Source organism: Melanotaenia boesemani, chromosome 20 (genome assembly GCF_017639745.1).
Source record: "Melanotaenia boesemani isolate fMelBoe1 chromosome 20, fMelBoe1.pri, whole genome shotgun sequence".
Lineage (NCBI taxonomy): Eukaryota > Metazoa > Chordata > Actinopteri > Atheriniformes > Melanotaeniidae > Melanotaenia > Melanotaenia boesemani.
This window is the reverse complement of record NC_055701.1, coordinates 8,133,305-8,148,367: the sequence shown is the minus strand read 5'-3', so window position 1 is coordinate 8,148,367 and position 15,063 is coordinate 8,133,305. Positions and strand designations below refer to the sequence as shown.

Below are 15,063 nucleotides of genomic sequence, written 5' to 3'. Positions count from 1 at the left end.
GTGAGAACTACTTTAATAAGCTGGAATGAAACGGGTTTAACGTGTGTTGCCGCCTCTCTGTGACTTTGTGTTTGGATAATAACCAGAGCTGTCACGGTCTCTCCTCCCAGGTGTGATCGCACTCTTCTGCCGCCAGTATGACATTATTAAAGACAATGAACCCAACAACAACAAGGACAAAGCCAAAAACTCCTCAGAGTGCAGCACTCCCGAGCATCCGACGGGGGGGCTGTTGCGCAGTAAGGTATAACCCACCCCCTCCTCTTCCTCCTCTTCTTCCTCCTCTCCCTGGGTGCCTCCCCCCTCAGCGGCGCCGGGCAGGTGAATGGTCCCGGCCATTTCTAGACTTTTTTCCACTTTTGACACTTCATCAGCTCTCATAGAGTCATCCGAACATCTGCTCCAGGCTGAAACACACCGCACTGCTCCAACAGGGTGCCATTGATTTCATGACCACAGCTTTCTGCATCAAACAGCGAAGGAACTTCCGTCATGGCTTCCTATCAGTTCTGTTTTGGTCAACTCACAGAGTCCATTCCCTACTCATATGTGCAGAAAGCAAAAGTCAAAATTAAATTTTAATTTCTTTCACTTAAATGTTGCAAACATAAAAAAGTCATCCTCATACTCATCAAAGAAAGTTCATGTTTGACTAAACCTGCAGCCTTCTTATACCTCTTCTTTCCTCCAACAGTTCCCCAAGAACAACAACAACAACAACAGGATGCCCTCTATCAACATCATTGAGGTGTGATTGCCAGGACGTTATCTTTTTAACTCAAAAGACTTCAAAGAAAGCCAGCCCCCTTTTAAGCCCATCTGCTTGTCAGGATGATGCTGGGACTCTCTGCAACGCCTTTCGTCCTTTTCAGCAGCGATCCTGGTGCTGAGATGAGGGTGCAGGAGTCTGCTGGCCGAGCACGCCTGGCTGGAGAGTTCAGCAGCCGCTCCGTGCTCAGTGATTACTGTACGATAGAGAAGCAGTTTTTAGGGCAGCATGGGGGAGAGACTGCAGATGAGTCAACCCCAGAGACCAAAGCTGATAAACAGAGACCTTCTCATTCTCTTGCCTCTTTCTTGTGAGCATCTTTCAGTGCGTTATCAGTCACTATAAACCTGAACATTGCTCTCTTCTGGATGTTACAGAGGCATCAAAATCATCAACTTTGATCTCATCAACATTTTATTTGTCTGCTTTTAGTTTGAACAAAGTGCCACCAGTACATCTGTTGTTTTGTTTTTTAAAGATACCTTCTTCTTCTTCTTCAGAGAGTCTTTGCTGCTTTCTGAGCCTGTGTTCCCCCCTCAGGGAATCCAGACTTCACCTGACTAATTGAAGAGCCATCTCCAAGATGCGCTGCAATGACGCCAGAGCAGCTTTAGAGGGATCACTCAGCTGAATCATCCAAAAACTGAGAGGAACCTCTGATCTGAAACACACTCAAATTCAAAGAGGTCACTTCTTTTATTTCCATATTTTTATTATAGATTTCTAAAATGCAACATTCCACACACAGAATGAGCCCTTTATTATCTCCTGGTGTCTATTGCTTTGAGAGTGATGGATTCTGGAGAGGAGCAGAGCTTCTGTAAGGGGAGTGCATTCATCTAATTAATGAACTTTAAATGGGGCTGGACTCAATGGAGATGTGCCTCCGCAGAGACACTGAAGAGAACCCTTAAATCAGCAATAACAGCCCTCGGTGGAGGCAAAAGAAGCCAGGACTCAGACTGTGCATCCTCTGTGAGCCAAACCCAAACTCTCAGCATGTGGCAGGTAAACAAACTGCACACCCTAATATGAGGGAATAAACCTTGGGCTTCATTTTCAGAGGATGCTGTTGTACAATTTTTTTGTTGGCAGGCATGAAAACAAGACAAAAAAACATTTTTTATGGGCCCAACTTGCAACCCTGAGACTTCTTTATGACATCCTGAAGCGATGTCAAGACAGAAGGGCTTCTATGAAGACTTTTTCCACAAACTGAAGTCAACATTTCAAGTTGAAATTTCTTGTTTAAGAGGCTGAATAGAATTATGAGGCTTTCATCTGTTGCCATGTGGCACATTGAGGGGTTAAATTATGTATTTGAGGGCTGATTCAAACTCAGTAGTGTTGCCTTAAAAGTAATGATAACCTATGATTTATCTAATAAGATGTAAGGCCCTGTATCTCACATTTGTGTCACATTATTTATCTTTCACCCAGAATTGAAATGTGTGTGCAAACTGTAGAGAAACATTGCAAGATGATGACAAGTCTGGCAGAAACAGGAGGCAGATGATGTGTAAATACATTTTTATAAGTTCTTTTTTGATGGTGTCAGGCTAGAGAGCTTTTTCTGAATTAAGACTAATGTGGAAAACATACTGTATCCCATTATAAGAAGGTACTGCTACTGGTGAAGATTAGGTGACTAATTTTAGTTCATACATCGCTGTTAAAGTCCTGTTTTTTTACACACTCCTCCACTGTTATGTATTTCTTCTTATATAATGTCTTTGTACTATTTATGTGCAATATGAGGAAACTGTTTTTGAGGAAGAAAAAGTCCTGGATGTTTTTAATGCTTTAGGGTCGTTTAGTGAATAGAACCTGTATGAAGAGGAGAGTTAATGCCTCATTTTGCTGTACTCCGATGAGTTATTTATTTATTTATTTATTGAAAACACAAATATGTGGAGGCACAAAACTAAGGGGTCAAAGCCTGTTTGGTTTTGAGCTGAATGGCAAAGAGGTGGTTAACAAAGAATGATGAAGGTTTCAGCTGAAAGCAGTGGAAAGAATGACAACTAATATAATGGCAGGCTTTTATCACTGTCACCCCTCCTCCCCTACTCTGTCACACACATTTACATATAATACTGGATAAACTCAAGATTGAGTCCTCCACTAATTCAGAGGTAGGGCAAAGTTTTAGAGTAAAAACAGCCAGACTTGTTATGGCTCCTCTAACTGATTAACACCCATTTACGTCTTTTTGGGACAAACTTCTTGGTGAGCTCTGCTCAGCACTTCTTAGAAAACTTCCACAACTCAAGGTTAAATCCATTTTTCCTGAGGAACACTGCACCCGTAAGCAGACTCCCTAATCAATAGGCATCCATCCACACAGTAATGGATAATCATGATCTGCTAAAGTTTGCCAGCAATATATTATTGAATGGCATTCCCCAGAACTATTAACAACCTTCCTCCTCTTCCTCAGCCATGCCAGTGAGGAAAATTACCATAGGCAATTAACTCTAACCATTATTTTATGACATTTGAAAATGTGCTGTATGTCATTTTTTCCCTTCTCTCCAATGTAAATACTGTATTCCTTAATATTTAAATGTAGGGTTACTGTAAGAATTCATTTCTGTGACAGGCTTTCATCCAACTTTCCTCTTAAATCAATCGTTTATACAAGTCTGTTTACTCACTCAAGGAATTTTTCATAGTAGATGAAATTAGCTGTTCCTACATACAATAAATAGCAAGATAAATACAAGGATAAGGATTTTTATGTGTGCAAATGACAAACTGACAAAGCTAGCATCACATTTTCATGGATGACCTATGAACAGATACATCCAGGAAGACCGGCTTCCTATTTGTATCTACAGCTATAATATTTAGAAATTTACATGTTACCTGAATCAGATGATAAAGACGACTTGTCATCTGATCTTTGCTGTTTAGTTGTCCGTTTTCCTGTCAAGCCATGGAAGCGTTTCTCAAACGTTTCGTGTGATTCTCTGCCTTCAAAAGCCAATTAAACAGCAAATGAGGAAGCAAACACTCCATTTCCTGAATTATTTATTTATATAATCAGCATGTCTTCACAACATGTTTGACCTCTGGCTTGCCACCCCCTGCTGGAGCATTTCTTGCCCCCCTGTTTAGGAATCACTGACCTATCCAGCTGCTGTCTCAGGCAGAACATACATTAAACCCTAAGTTATTAATACCTATGCCAATGTTTGATTTCAGATAGAGTGGCAAGAAAATGTTTTCCATCAAAACATTGATCAGAAATGTATAGCCAAAGCGCTCTGGAAAAGGTTAACATAAAATCACAAGCATAGTGGAACAACCAGAGACCAGATTGGATCCTATTCCAGAATCTATGGAGGAAATTAAAGACAGCTTTCCAACACCTGGAGATCTTTGCATTAAACAGGTCCAGAATCAATGCAGGGATTGTTGGTAATTATAAAAAAACATTTCTTCAAATGCATTTCCAGTGATTACTGAAAAATCATGAATAATTTAGGATTTGTCAAGAACTCCAGTAACAATGTTTTAACCTTTTCTGTAACATATGTGAATCATCTTTGTCTTTAGAAACCCATTCATGGACTTATCCAGAGTTGTACATTTCCTTTAAAGATTGCAGCTTCAGCACCAGAGCAGAGTATCTGAGTAAACACTAAAACCCTGGCACTTGCTTGATTTTACACAAAACTGGTTGATCAAGTTTAAAAACACAGTGCTCTTACATGTTGGGTGAATCAGGGCATGAACATTTGTGTATCTAACTAGTCAGCCATACTTGACTCTTCACAGGATACAGGATCATTTGGATCCGTGTTGATTGAAAGACCATCCAGCCACAGATGCCGGATGGTTCTGGTTAAAGTGATGGAGTCAAACACCCAAAGGCAGATCTTTTATCTTTAATCCTATTTAAATGGCGACAACTGTAAGAACACAACATTCCTCGCGAGTCCTAAATGGTCAAACTGCTTCCAACAAGAGCCCAGGAAATTCTTTCATGGTAATGTCTGTTCAAAGCTTAAAAGTGTGCTTGTTGGACCGAATTCAATTCAGGACTTTATTATTATTATTATTATTTTTCTTTGTTTCCAGCTTACATAATGCATATTTGATATTTGTCTGGCTAGAAACTCATACAAAGAAGTTTCAGTATTATATTACGGGGTTCTTGAAATACAGAAATGAGCTCCACAAAGAAGCATGGTTTAGAAAAACAAACTGCTTTATTAGTGTCATCATGTTTATATCCATTGTATCGGAGTGTGCATCAGTCATTGCTTAATGAGGGCTAGCATGGTTTAACTATTATGCACAAGATTACACAACTTTGATCATGAAGACAATGGTGTATGCTTACTTGTGTATGCTTAAATAAAATTAAAATATCCAATATTTTGCAATCAAAGTGCTGTACAGGGTCGTAATTGTGCAAAATTAGGGCAAGTTATGACATGTCAAACAATCCAAAGACTTCTAGGCATTTTAAGAAAACAATTTTACAAAATGCAGAAAGATGTGCAAGCTCAAACTCCACTGGGTTTCAGCTGTCAAGATTTTTTTTTTTTTTTTTTTGCCATGAAGCCTTTGAGTTGCATTCAGTTACTGGGGGAAAAATCAACGTTTGCCTTAAAAAACTAATCTAAAAAACAGAGTTTTAAAAAAAAAAAATGGTTTCTGGTCCATCCATTTACAGACTAGTCAGCAACTTGTATGAAAGAATGCACGAGTTTGTAATGACTGAGAAATCAATGTGACCTAATAAGCAAAACAACAAATCTCTCTGAGCTTACTCAAGTCAAACATTACAATGCATTTTCTGCATCAGGAGGAATGCCAGTATTTTATATATATATATATATATATATATATATATATATATATATATATATATATATATATATATACTTACTCCAGGAGAGAAAAGAAGAAAAAGAAACCTGCAGGAATTATACTGAATAAACAGGAACAGATGAGGACAAAACAATAAAACAGACCACTTCAAATATATAAAAAATTAAGTTTTCTCACATGCATGAAACACTGAAGTGATTCTTCAACTTTATTTACATGAAAACCTCGTAAAACATGGATTATATCTATAAAAGGGCACCTGCAGAATTTAAAGAAAAACACAAGATATTATTGAAATTCACAACAACAAGAAAAGTGTATGCAGCCAACACGACCAAAGACAAAAACAGTGTAAATACTGACAGAAAGCAGAGGTCACTAACAAGTGGATCGCAGTCTCCAGGACTCCATTAGGAGTTAAAATATAAAATCTGACACAGTGCTTTCACTTTAACTGCGCAACTTTTGTAGTCTTCACGGTCATGGTCAGGAAACACGCGGAGCAATTGCATGTGAGGTAAGCCATCCCACGTGATCCACCCAGCCAATCAGTGTGTGAGGCTCCCGGGGTAGTGGTAAACTGCCAGCTCTGCTTGGTATCAGCGACTTTGGGCTTGTTTTTCTGTTAAGTTTCTTGCTAATATCTTCAGTTGCGGGTTTTTGTGCTTGTTTTTCTTCTGAGTGTAGTTGCTTATTTGGACTTGTTGTTTCTGTTATGAAGCCCCCTGATTCTCTCACAGCTGTCCACAATGTCAGATATTATGTTAGAAGAGTCCAGACTATAAGAGGGTAAACTAGGTCACAATTTCTAACAGCCATCAGAATGTGTACCTGCATTATAATGAACTCAGATTTAAATACAAGTTTTCAAGACTTTACTTGTCAAAGACATGCAAGCTATCTATTTTCAGAAGACAGCCATAGGCGTAATCGCTGGTTCATGTTTTTAACTAAAAGCAGCGCACACACTCAAAGATCTTATATAGTGGGGATGCTCCTGCATTTACACTCAAAGATATATACCTGACGGATGAAGTCTCATTCATGTGTAAGATAGCGTTCGAAAGAGATATAGAATGTCAACAAACTTTATTTACACTCCTAAGACCCGTAAGAAATCAACAAGGTAGCCGTGAATGGCAGCAACGCTGGCGCATGATGCAGTTTCACTACTATGGACAAGTTTGCTGTGAATTTTGGTTGACGAATAGTATGGACGTCCTTGTCCACCTCCTGCCTCCAGGGTCGGCATCGCTGGTGTATGCCACGTTTCCGTCAGTCTGCCCCACAGCAGCTGTGGCTACAGGTAGCTATCATCAGCAAGTATGAATAAGGAGTGAATGAATAATAGATACCATATAAAGTGCTTTGTGTGCCTTGAAATACACTATATAAATCTAATCCATTATCATTATTATTACAAAACAGTAGGTACTGTCCAAAGTGATGAAAACATTTACACAATAAAACAATGTAAAATAAGACCAAAGTAAAATTAATAAAAATAAAAACAAGATAAAAATATATAAAAACTAAAAATAATATTAAATTAATAATAAAATTTACTTTTGCGCTGGGTCAAAGGCCAAATATAAGAAATTGGTTTAAAGCAGAGATTAAAACATGGACAATGAGGAGGCCTGTGTAGTATGCAGTGGTAGAGAGTTCCCAGGAGCTGGTCAACTGGCCTGAGCAACTATGTGTACCTGTTAAAAGAAGTGTAACAGCGTTTTGCACTAGCTGGAGTCGGGATAAACACAACTGAGAAAGACAAACATAAAGTGAGTTGCAGTAATCGAGCCATGTTGTGATAAAAGCATGGATCAATGTCTCAAAAAAGGATATGTTTGATTTTTGCCAGTTGTTTTATTAGCGGAAAAAGCTGCTTTTTACGACTGCACTAACCTGCCTGTCTAAATTCAAAGCACTGCTACCATCATTTGCTACCATCATCAGCCATCTGTGAGCCCTACATAAAGCTTTGCCATGAGTCTCTACCAATCACAAACTCTTGTTGCAATCTAACAACTGATCTGTTTTTCTTTCCCTGTGATATTTCTCATCTCTAACACATAATGCTAACAAACAACAGCTAGCCGCCTGACTTTGGTACTAAAATGTTCCCTCAGACACTCAAGTTTGACATAGTGACCTGAGCCAAGGTTGAATACTGGGCAAGTCTCAAATCAGATAGTGAAAAACCAATTTAATTTGACCGGCACAAAAAATAAACATAACACAAACAGGCTACTCATCATTATATTTTCTAATCATTATTACTAAAACCTTTTTTTTATGTTGTAAAATCAGATGCATATTCCAAAACTGGCAGACAATACTGTTTTTGTGCTGCATGATACAGACATGTATGAACTGCGGATTAATTAATGATTAAACAGCTGTTATTTAAGGGTACATCCCGCATAAACACTGGTTTCCTACCTTCATACTCTGATTTTCAGTCATGTGACTGGTGACAGAAGACACGTATTGTCTTTTTTGACGTTCCCATTCTGTCTTATTTTACCAGATGTTGGATCTGAAAAAAATTTACAGAAAAATACATTTAGCTAGATCTAAACATAACATGCTACGGCCAATAATAAAGTGAAAACCCTACACAATTAATCTAACCACATTTACATTAATTCTTCTTAAAGTAAGAGAAGTAGGAATCTAAAACACACAGATAGTCACCCAAGTCTTTCATAATGTGTTCGATGGTCACACAGCACCCTCTAGAGGTAACAGTGGCCTTTACAGTACTTTGACTCCTTACATTTTTGGCACTTTGGACAGTTTGGTCCCTGTTTTGGTATGCCTTCAGCTCTAGAGTTGGTTTGCTAATTGCAGAACAACCAGAAATCTCCACTTTGGATTTTACCTTGAAAAAAGTTTATTTGTATGAATACTCTCAATGCACACTACTGCACAATATGAAATATGAGCTCAGTTTCCTGTGGAGTGACCTGGACTGTATGTATTACAGACATAATCAGGCTCCGTAACAACTTTCGATGCCTGCATCTTGGGCTCCAGTCCAGCTCTGGACTAACATACAGATGACTCAAATAGTGGTGCGCCAATATTCCACATCTCTTCCTCCTCATCGCCCCCCTCCAAACACCTCACAGAAGAGTTTGCTGGCTTCAGCAGTAGCCCACTGTTATTCAAGCCATCATTTAAGAAAGAAGCCTGCTGACCACTTATAGTAACTTGTTCATGATGCTGTGGCTCTGGTGAACTTTCACTATGACGTTCCTCCTTTTGGTCATGAGATGTGGAAACGTACCCTTTGTCATCCTCTACATCTACATCTCTACATCTACTTTTGCTATTTGGCTCAGTGGGTTTATGATCAAGATGTCATCAATATCATCATCAAAAGTAGATGAAAGCCTAGGAAGGATCTTCTTTCTCTTACAGCTGTGCTCAGTCTCAACCTCATCTGTTGGATATGATAAGCTCCCAGATTCTATATGCTCCAAGTCTAGCCGAGTACTCACACTTTCCTTTGTTTCAACTTTACAGGTTTGTGTATTTTCACTCAGTGTAGGATAAGAAGGTATAAAAGGGGACATTGAATCTTTTCTCCCTAAAGGGCTGGAGTAGTCCATGAAACAACCAAAGTTTGGGGAGACTGGTATACAGGGCTTTTTTACATTGCTTTCATAGCAACTGGCTCAAAGTACATGTAAAGAAAGCCCACACAACAGATAACCGTTACTGAGTGACCTGTACCTACTTCAAGATAATCACGGTTCAATAACTGAGAAATATATAAACAAACAAACAAAAAAAAGACTCCTCTCTGCAGTTGTAGTGGGACTGATAATATCCACTTTCACAAATCAGTTGCATCTTATATTCAAAAGAGGAAAAAAAAAGTAGTCCTTGGTGGGGGAACAAATCTGGTATGTGGTACAAATACATTGCTTAAAATTTTAAAAGAACTTAAGATTATTAAGGAGAGGGAAAAAAATGAAATCGGTAAGATGGCCATGCATATGAACACACATCGGAATAACCGTACAGGTCTCATTGGCGCTTCATGTTAACATGGCTACTGTGTACAGCATACGTCAAGCATACGAATCAGCTGAGTGATCACGCCACCATTGTTTCGACCCCCGTGGTGTGTCATCTCACACCGGGAGCATGTCAGACACAGTGCGCCTGCGAGTATAGTCTGCGTAGCTGGAGCCGCGAGAAAGTCAAAGGAGAATTGGAGAAGCTGTTGATTCTCCATGTCAGCGATAAACATATCGACTTCTGACTAGTTTCACCGGTAATTAGGGTTTAAAAAATTTGATTTATCGATTTCAGTCAATTCAAATAAAATTAATTCAATATTGATTCTGCAAGACTCTGCAAGATCTTAGCTTATACACACACACAACTAGTTTCTTGTGTTGGCTCCGTCCAAAATCAGCTTCTCTTGCCGTGATAATGTCAAAATCAGATGTTTTTATTCACCAGTATGGATTACATTCACCTGTAAATTCTTGTGCAGCATATTGGCGCAGGCTCTCATATTAGCAGCTAATGCTACGAACAAGGCCACTGCCACTTTCCACAACAGGAAGTGATGTCACCACGCACATTTGAACTTTTAAATAAATACGACATGTGCCCAGAGGCAACCCAACCCCCCAAGGCAGAAGGGCCGCACCATGCCCAGTGTTACGACCCCATATAGGGGTATGATGGGCGTGACAAAAGAATGAGAAATGTGGACAGATGTAAAACTGGGATATAACAGAATTTATTGGTACAAGTGGGAATGAGGATAAATACAAAGACAATTGGTGGTGAATCACGTGTTGGAATTAATGAAGCTGCTTAAATCAAGAAACCAATATAACAGCTATTTTCTAAAGTTAACTCAAAACAACCCAGTATAAAGCAAATCCGAAAATAACCAAAAAGAGGTGAACAAAAACTGGCCAAGTAATTTTCTATATAGTAACAAAAGGTGAAGCAGCTCCAATATCTAAAATTTAACCAAAAGAAATACTATAAACAATTACAAACCTAAACTAGCCCAACACATTCTACTTACACCACTAAGCTAACAAAATATAACTAAGGGAGAAGCCAAAAGGGCTTTAAGACTTACCACAAACAAAAATCAAGACTATCAATCAGTAAACCACAAAAGAAGAACACAAAAGCCCAAACAGTTTAAACACTGTTGGAAATCTACAATAAAACTCTAAGTTTTTCTAAGCACAAAACCACCAAGCAAAGCACACGATCACAACCAAAGTTCTCAAGCCAAGGGCTGACTGTGTGCAAACAGTTGCCAAAGAATCGACAGCTGCAGTTGGCTTTTATTTCCTTATCCTGTGGCTGTAATGATAATAATTGGCCCGGTAATTATCCAATCAACTGGGTGAAGGCAGAGGTGTGGTGCATGGAGCGAGACCTCAGTAGGCAGGAAGCAAGGGGTGTAGAGCATAACCAATCTTCGATGGGTGATGGCACACATGCATTTCCAGGCAAAATGAGAGGGTAATTACTGAAATGACAGGCAGCCGGCTAGCACCCACCCCGATGTTCCAGCCGCACACCCTGGTAACCAGGGCCACCACCATATCCCTCCCCAACACACAGACACACACACACACAGCCCCCCGACCCACTCCAACCACCAGCCCATATAACTCCTCACTCACAACCTCCCCTGCACCGTTCCCATAAACATTCACTTTCACACAACCATATAACACATAACCCTAGCACCATGCCCCATGGGGGACCTCCCCAGGGGACCAGAGGACAGTGAGCCCCATATCACCCCCCATCACAACCCACCCAGATGTAGCAGAATGGGCATCCCCCAGGGCCAGCAGCCCCAATGAGCGCAGTCAGTCCGGGTCCTGGCTCCCAGGACAACCACCTCCACCCGCCCGCCTCCGGCAGTGCCCAGGGCAACAGGGGTGCGAGAGGTCCTCATTGCCCTCACCCTTCTCGCTCCTGACTGTTTCTGAAATGTGTGTGCAGTGACCACACTGTGCTGGGAGCAGGGCCACATTAGCAGCCCCGCCCACTGTGCACTACATGGCACGCCCCCCAGAAGTTCTTTGTGTGTTGCGTTTCTTGTGTTTTGATGTCTAAGTGTAATTAAAACTGAGAGGCAAGATGCGACAGGGTGCATCCATGTCGTATGATAGACTTCAAAAACATATTGGGGACTGTACTCAGACAGCCAACCCAGTCGCTAGTTTAAATTAAATAACGCAATATTTCTCCTGACTAGAGAACAAAGGGTAGACTGCCTTTGTCTCAGCAAACCTTAGAGGATTATTCTGCCTCTTTTCTTGTAAGGGCTGTTTCTATACATAAATTGAAGATTACATTAGTTGTACAGATGTCTCATGAAACACTTTCAAAAACATATTGGGGACTGTACTCAGACAGCCAACCCAGTCGCTGGTTTAAATTAAATAACGCAATTTCTTTCCTGACTAGAGAACAATGGGTAGACTGCCTTTGTCTCAGCAGACCTTAGAGCAGGGATCACCAACTCCGGACCTCTTGAGCCAGTGTCCTGCAGGTTTTCAATATCTCCATACTGCAGCACACCTGACTCAAATAATGGGTCGTTAAGAGGCTGGTGTAGACCTTGACTATTGACTATTTCATTTGAACCAGGTGTGTTGCAGCAGGGATGCAGTGAAAACCTGCAGGACACTGGCTGAAGAAGTCCGGAGTTGGTGATCCCTGCCTGAGAGGATTATTCTGCCTCTTGAAAGGTCTGTTCCTATATATACATTGAAGATTACATTAGTTGTATAGATGTCATATGAAACACTTTCAAAAACATATTGGGGACTGTACTCAGACAGTCAACCCAGTCGTTGGTTTAAATTAAATAACGCAATATTTTTCATGACTAGAGAACAAAGGGTAGACTGCCTTTGTCTCAGCAAACCTTAGAGGATTATTCTGCCTCTTTTCTTGTAAGGGCTGTTTCTATACATAAATTGAAGATTACATTAGTTGTACAGATGTCTCATGAAACACTTTCAAAAACATATTGGGGACTGTACTCAGACAGCCAACCCAGTCGCTGGTTTAAATTAAATAACGCAATTTCTTTCCTGACTAGAGAACAATGGGTAGACTGCCTTTGTCTCAGCAGACCTTAGAGCAGGGATCACCAACTCTGGACCTCTTGAGCCAGTGTCCTGCAGGTTTTCAATATCTCCATACTGCAGCACACCTGACTCAAATAATGGGTCGTTAAGAGGCTGGTGTAGACTTTGACTATTGACTATTTCATTTGAACCAGGTGTGTTGCAGCAGGGATGCAGTGAAAACCTGCAGGACACTGGCTGAAGAAGTCCGGAGTTGGTGATCCCTGCCTGAGAGGATTATTCTGCCTCTTGAAAGGTCTGTTCCTATATATACATTGAAGATTACATTAGTTGTATAGATGTCATATGAAACACTTTCAAAAACATATTGGGGACTGTACTCAGACAGTCAACCCAGTCGTTGGTTTAAATTAAATAACGCAATATTTTTCATGACTAGAGAACAAAGGGTAGACTGCCTTTGTCTCAGCAAACCTTAGAGGATTATTCTGCCTCTTTTCTTGTAAGGGCTGTTTCTATACATAAATTGAAGATTACATTAGTTGTACAGATGTCTCATGAAACACTTTCAAAAACATATTGGGGACTGTACTCAGACAGCCAACCCAGTCGCTGGTTTAAATTAAATAACGCAATTTCTTTCCTGACTAGAGAACAATGGGTAGACTGCCTTTGTCTCAGCAGACCTTAGAGCAGGGATCACCAACTCTGGACCTCTTGAGCCAGTGTCCTGCAGGTTTTCAATATCTCCATACTGCAGCACACCTGACTCAAATAATGGGTCGTTAAGAGGCTGGTGTAGACCTTGACTATTGACTATTTCATTTGAACCAGGTGTGTTGCAGCAGGGATGCAGTGAAAACCTGCAGGACACTGGCTGAAGAAGTCCGGAGTTGGTGATCCCTGCCTGAGAGGATTATTCTGCCTCTTGAAAGGTCTGTTCCTATATATACATTGAAGATTACATTAGTTGTATAGATGTCATATGAAACACTTTCAAAAACATATTGGGGACTGTACTCAGACAGCCAACCCAGTCGTTGGTTTAAATTAAATAACGCAATATTTTTCATGACTAGAGAACAAAGGATAGACTGCCTTTGTCTCAGCAGACCTTAGAGGATTATTCTGCCTCTTTTCTTGTAAGGTCTGTTCCTATATATAAATTGAAGATTACATTAGTTGTATAGATGTCATATGAAACACTTTCAAAAACATATTGGGGACTGTACTCAGACAGTCAACCCAGTCGTTGGTTTAAATTAAATAACGCAATATTTTTCCTGACTAGAGAACAAAGGGTAGACTGCCGTTGTCTCAGCAGACCTTAGAGGATTATTCTGCCTCTTTTCTTGAAAGGTGTGTTCCTAAATATACATTATAGATTACATTAGTTGTATAGATGTCGTATGATAGACTTCAAAAACGTATTGGGGACTGTACTCAGACAGTCAACCCAGTCGCTGGTTTAAATTAAATATTGCAATATTTTTCCTGACTAGAGAACAAAGGGTAGACTGCCTTTGTCTCAGCAGACCTTAGAGCAGGGATCACCAACTCCGGACCTCTTGAGCCAGTTTCCTGCAGGCTTTCAATATCTCCATACTGCAGCACACCTGACTCAAATAATGGGTCGTTAAGAGGCTGGTGTAGACCTTGACTATTGACTATTTCATTTGAACCAGGTGTGTTGCAGCTGGGATGCAATGAAAACCTGCAGGACACTGGCTCAAGAGGCCAGGAGTTGGTGATCCCTGCCTTAGAGGATTATTCTGCCTCTTTTCTTGAAAGGTCTGTTCCTATATATACATTGAAGATTACATTCGTTGTATAGATGTCGTATGATACACTTTTAAAAATATCTTTGCTTTCCAGTGTTCAAGGTAGGTAGGTGACGCTGGTGGCAGGAAAGTGACGCTAATGCTGTAGGTGACGTAGTTCCGGGGAGACGGCAGATTCAAACTAGGCGCGCCCAAACATTTATACTTTCATTCAATTGTATTTTGTGCCAGCCTAATCAAAATATTCTTTAAAGTAGGAAAATAGTGTCTTTAAAAGGTTAACTCTGGAGCACAGCGAGGAGGATTTGGCCAGCCTGACAGATTTTATAGATCGTTGTTACGACAGAATCGTCATGGGGAAACCAAACAACACGTCCACCCCCTCCACCGCATCTAAGTCCAAGAGACAGCGAAATGAGGATTCACCTGGAGCTATTTCACCATCGGGGAACGATTCAACGGATGTTCTGATCTCTAAAGATAAGAAACTCAGTAGTTTTGATGCGCGTTTGAGCCTGGTAGAAATTCTCCACAAGGAGTTCCAGGCGCTACGTGAATCACTAGA

General features: G+C 40.4%; 1 protein-coding gene across 2 annotated transcripts in view; it reads left to right on the top strand.

The window, feature by feature from the left end:
* The window catches only part of LOC121631832 (fibronectin type III domain-containing protein 5-like), a 35,051-nt gene extending 30,419 nt beyond the window's left edge, over positions 1-4,632 (top strand). Inside the window, exons 5-6 of one of the 2 annotated variants that reach the window (XR_006008803.1) lie at positions 111-321; positions 695-4,632. Coding sequence is in view for 1 of the 2 variants with exons in the window: in XM_041972925.1 (XP_041828859.1) it covers positions 111-244; positions 695-754 (194 nt within the window). In the remaining variant the exon portion in view is untranslated. The remainder of the gene's footprint in view (positions 1-110; positions 322-694) is intronic. The other variant, XM_041972925.1, reaches the window with a different exon arrangement.
* Positions 4,633-15,063: the final 10,431 nt, after the last annotated feature.